General features: G+C 53.7%; 1 protein-coding gene across 1 annotated transcript in view; it reads right to left on the bottom strand.

Moving 5' to 3' along the window:
* SRP19 (signal recognition particle 19) overlaps nucleotides 1–841 on the bottom strand; it is a gene marked incomplete at its 5' end in the record, with an annotated part of 9,010 nt that extends 8,169 nt beyond the window's left edge. The window contains one exon of the mRNA XM_014521104.2: nucleotides 711–841. Coding sequence (XP_014376590.2) covers nucleotides 711–841 — 131 coding nt within the window. The remainder of the gene's footprint in view (nucleotides 1–710) is intronic.
* Between the last annotated feature and the right edge of the window lie 70 nt (nucleotides 842–911).

Below are 911 nucleotides of genomic sequence, written 5' to 3'. Positions count from 1 at the left end.
GCAAGAGAAGGTTGAGAGGTGACCTTGTGGCTGCCTATAAGTTCATCACGGGGGTACAGAAGGGAATTGGTGAGGTTTTATTCACCAAGGTGCCCCCGGGGGTTACAAGAAATAATGGCCACAAGCTAGCAGAGAGCAGATTTAGATTGGACTTTAGGAAGAACTTCTTCACAGTTAGAGTGGCCAAGGTCTGGAATGGGCTCCCAAGGGAGGTGGTGCTCTCCCCTACCCTGGGGGTCTTCAAGAGGAGGTTAGATAGGCATCTAGCTGGGGTCATCTAAATCCAGCGCTCTTTCCTGCCTATGCAGGGGGTCGGACTCGATGATCTATTGAGGTCCCTTCCGACCCTAACATCTATGAACCTATGAATGGCACCAGCATCAAGCAGATGGCAGGAAACAGCAGCTGATAGTGCAGGAAGCAGAAAGAAGAACATCAAATCAGGCAGGGAGGAAGCAGAGGGTAGGAAGCAGAAAGAGAAACAGATGAGGCACAGAGATCAGAGGAAAGGGATGGGAGCGGTACCCAGGGAGTGCACCTACAAGGTTGGCCCCTCCTGCTCTCTAGCATGCCCCACCTTTGCTCTTACTCCTGCAAATGAAGCAAAGGACACCCTTAAAGCACTCTCAGATGTGGCAGAGGCTGGACCAACCTGCCTGCAGCATCCCTACGTTTTGGTGCAAGGACTTGAAACTTAACCAGGGGTTCACCTTTGTTTTAGGGCAGTGCTCCTGCTGTCCTGGGGCAAATCCCCCCCAGATCGGGCCAGATAATAAAGCCCACCTGCAATACAGCTAGTGTAGCGCACAACCGAATCCTCCCTGAGCTTCCACAAACCCTGTCAACACCGCCCAGCACCACGTCTTCCCTCACGTGCCCAGAAAGGCGGGGGGGGGGGCGGGGGGGTAACA

This window comes from Alligator sinensis, unplaced genomic scaffold (assembly GCF_000455745.1).
Source record: "Alligator sinensis unplaced genomic scaffold, ASM45574v1 scaffold225_1, whole genome shotgun sequence".
Classification (NCBI taxonomy): Eukaryota; Metazoa; Chordata; order Crocodylia; family Alligatoridae; genus Alligator; species Alligator sinensis.
The sequence above is the reverse complement of the archived record's forward strand: the minus strand, read 5'-3'. Positions and strand labels throughout refer to the sequence as shown.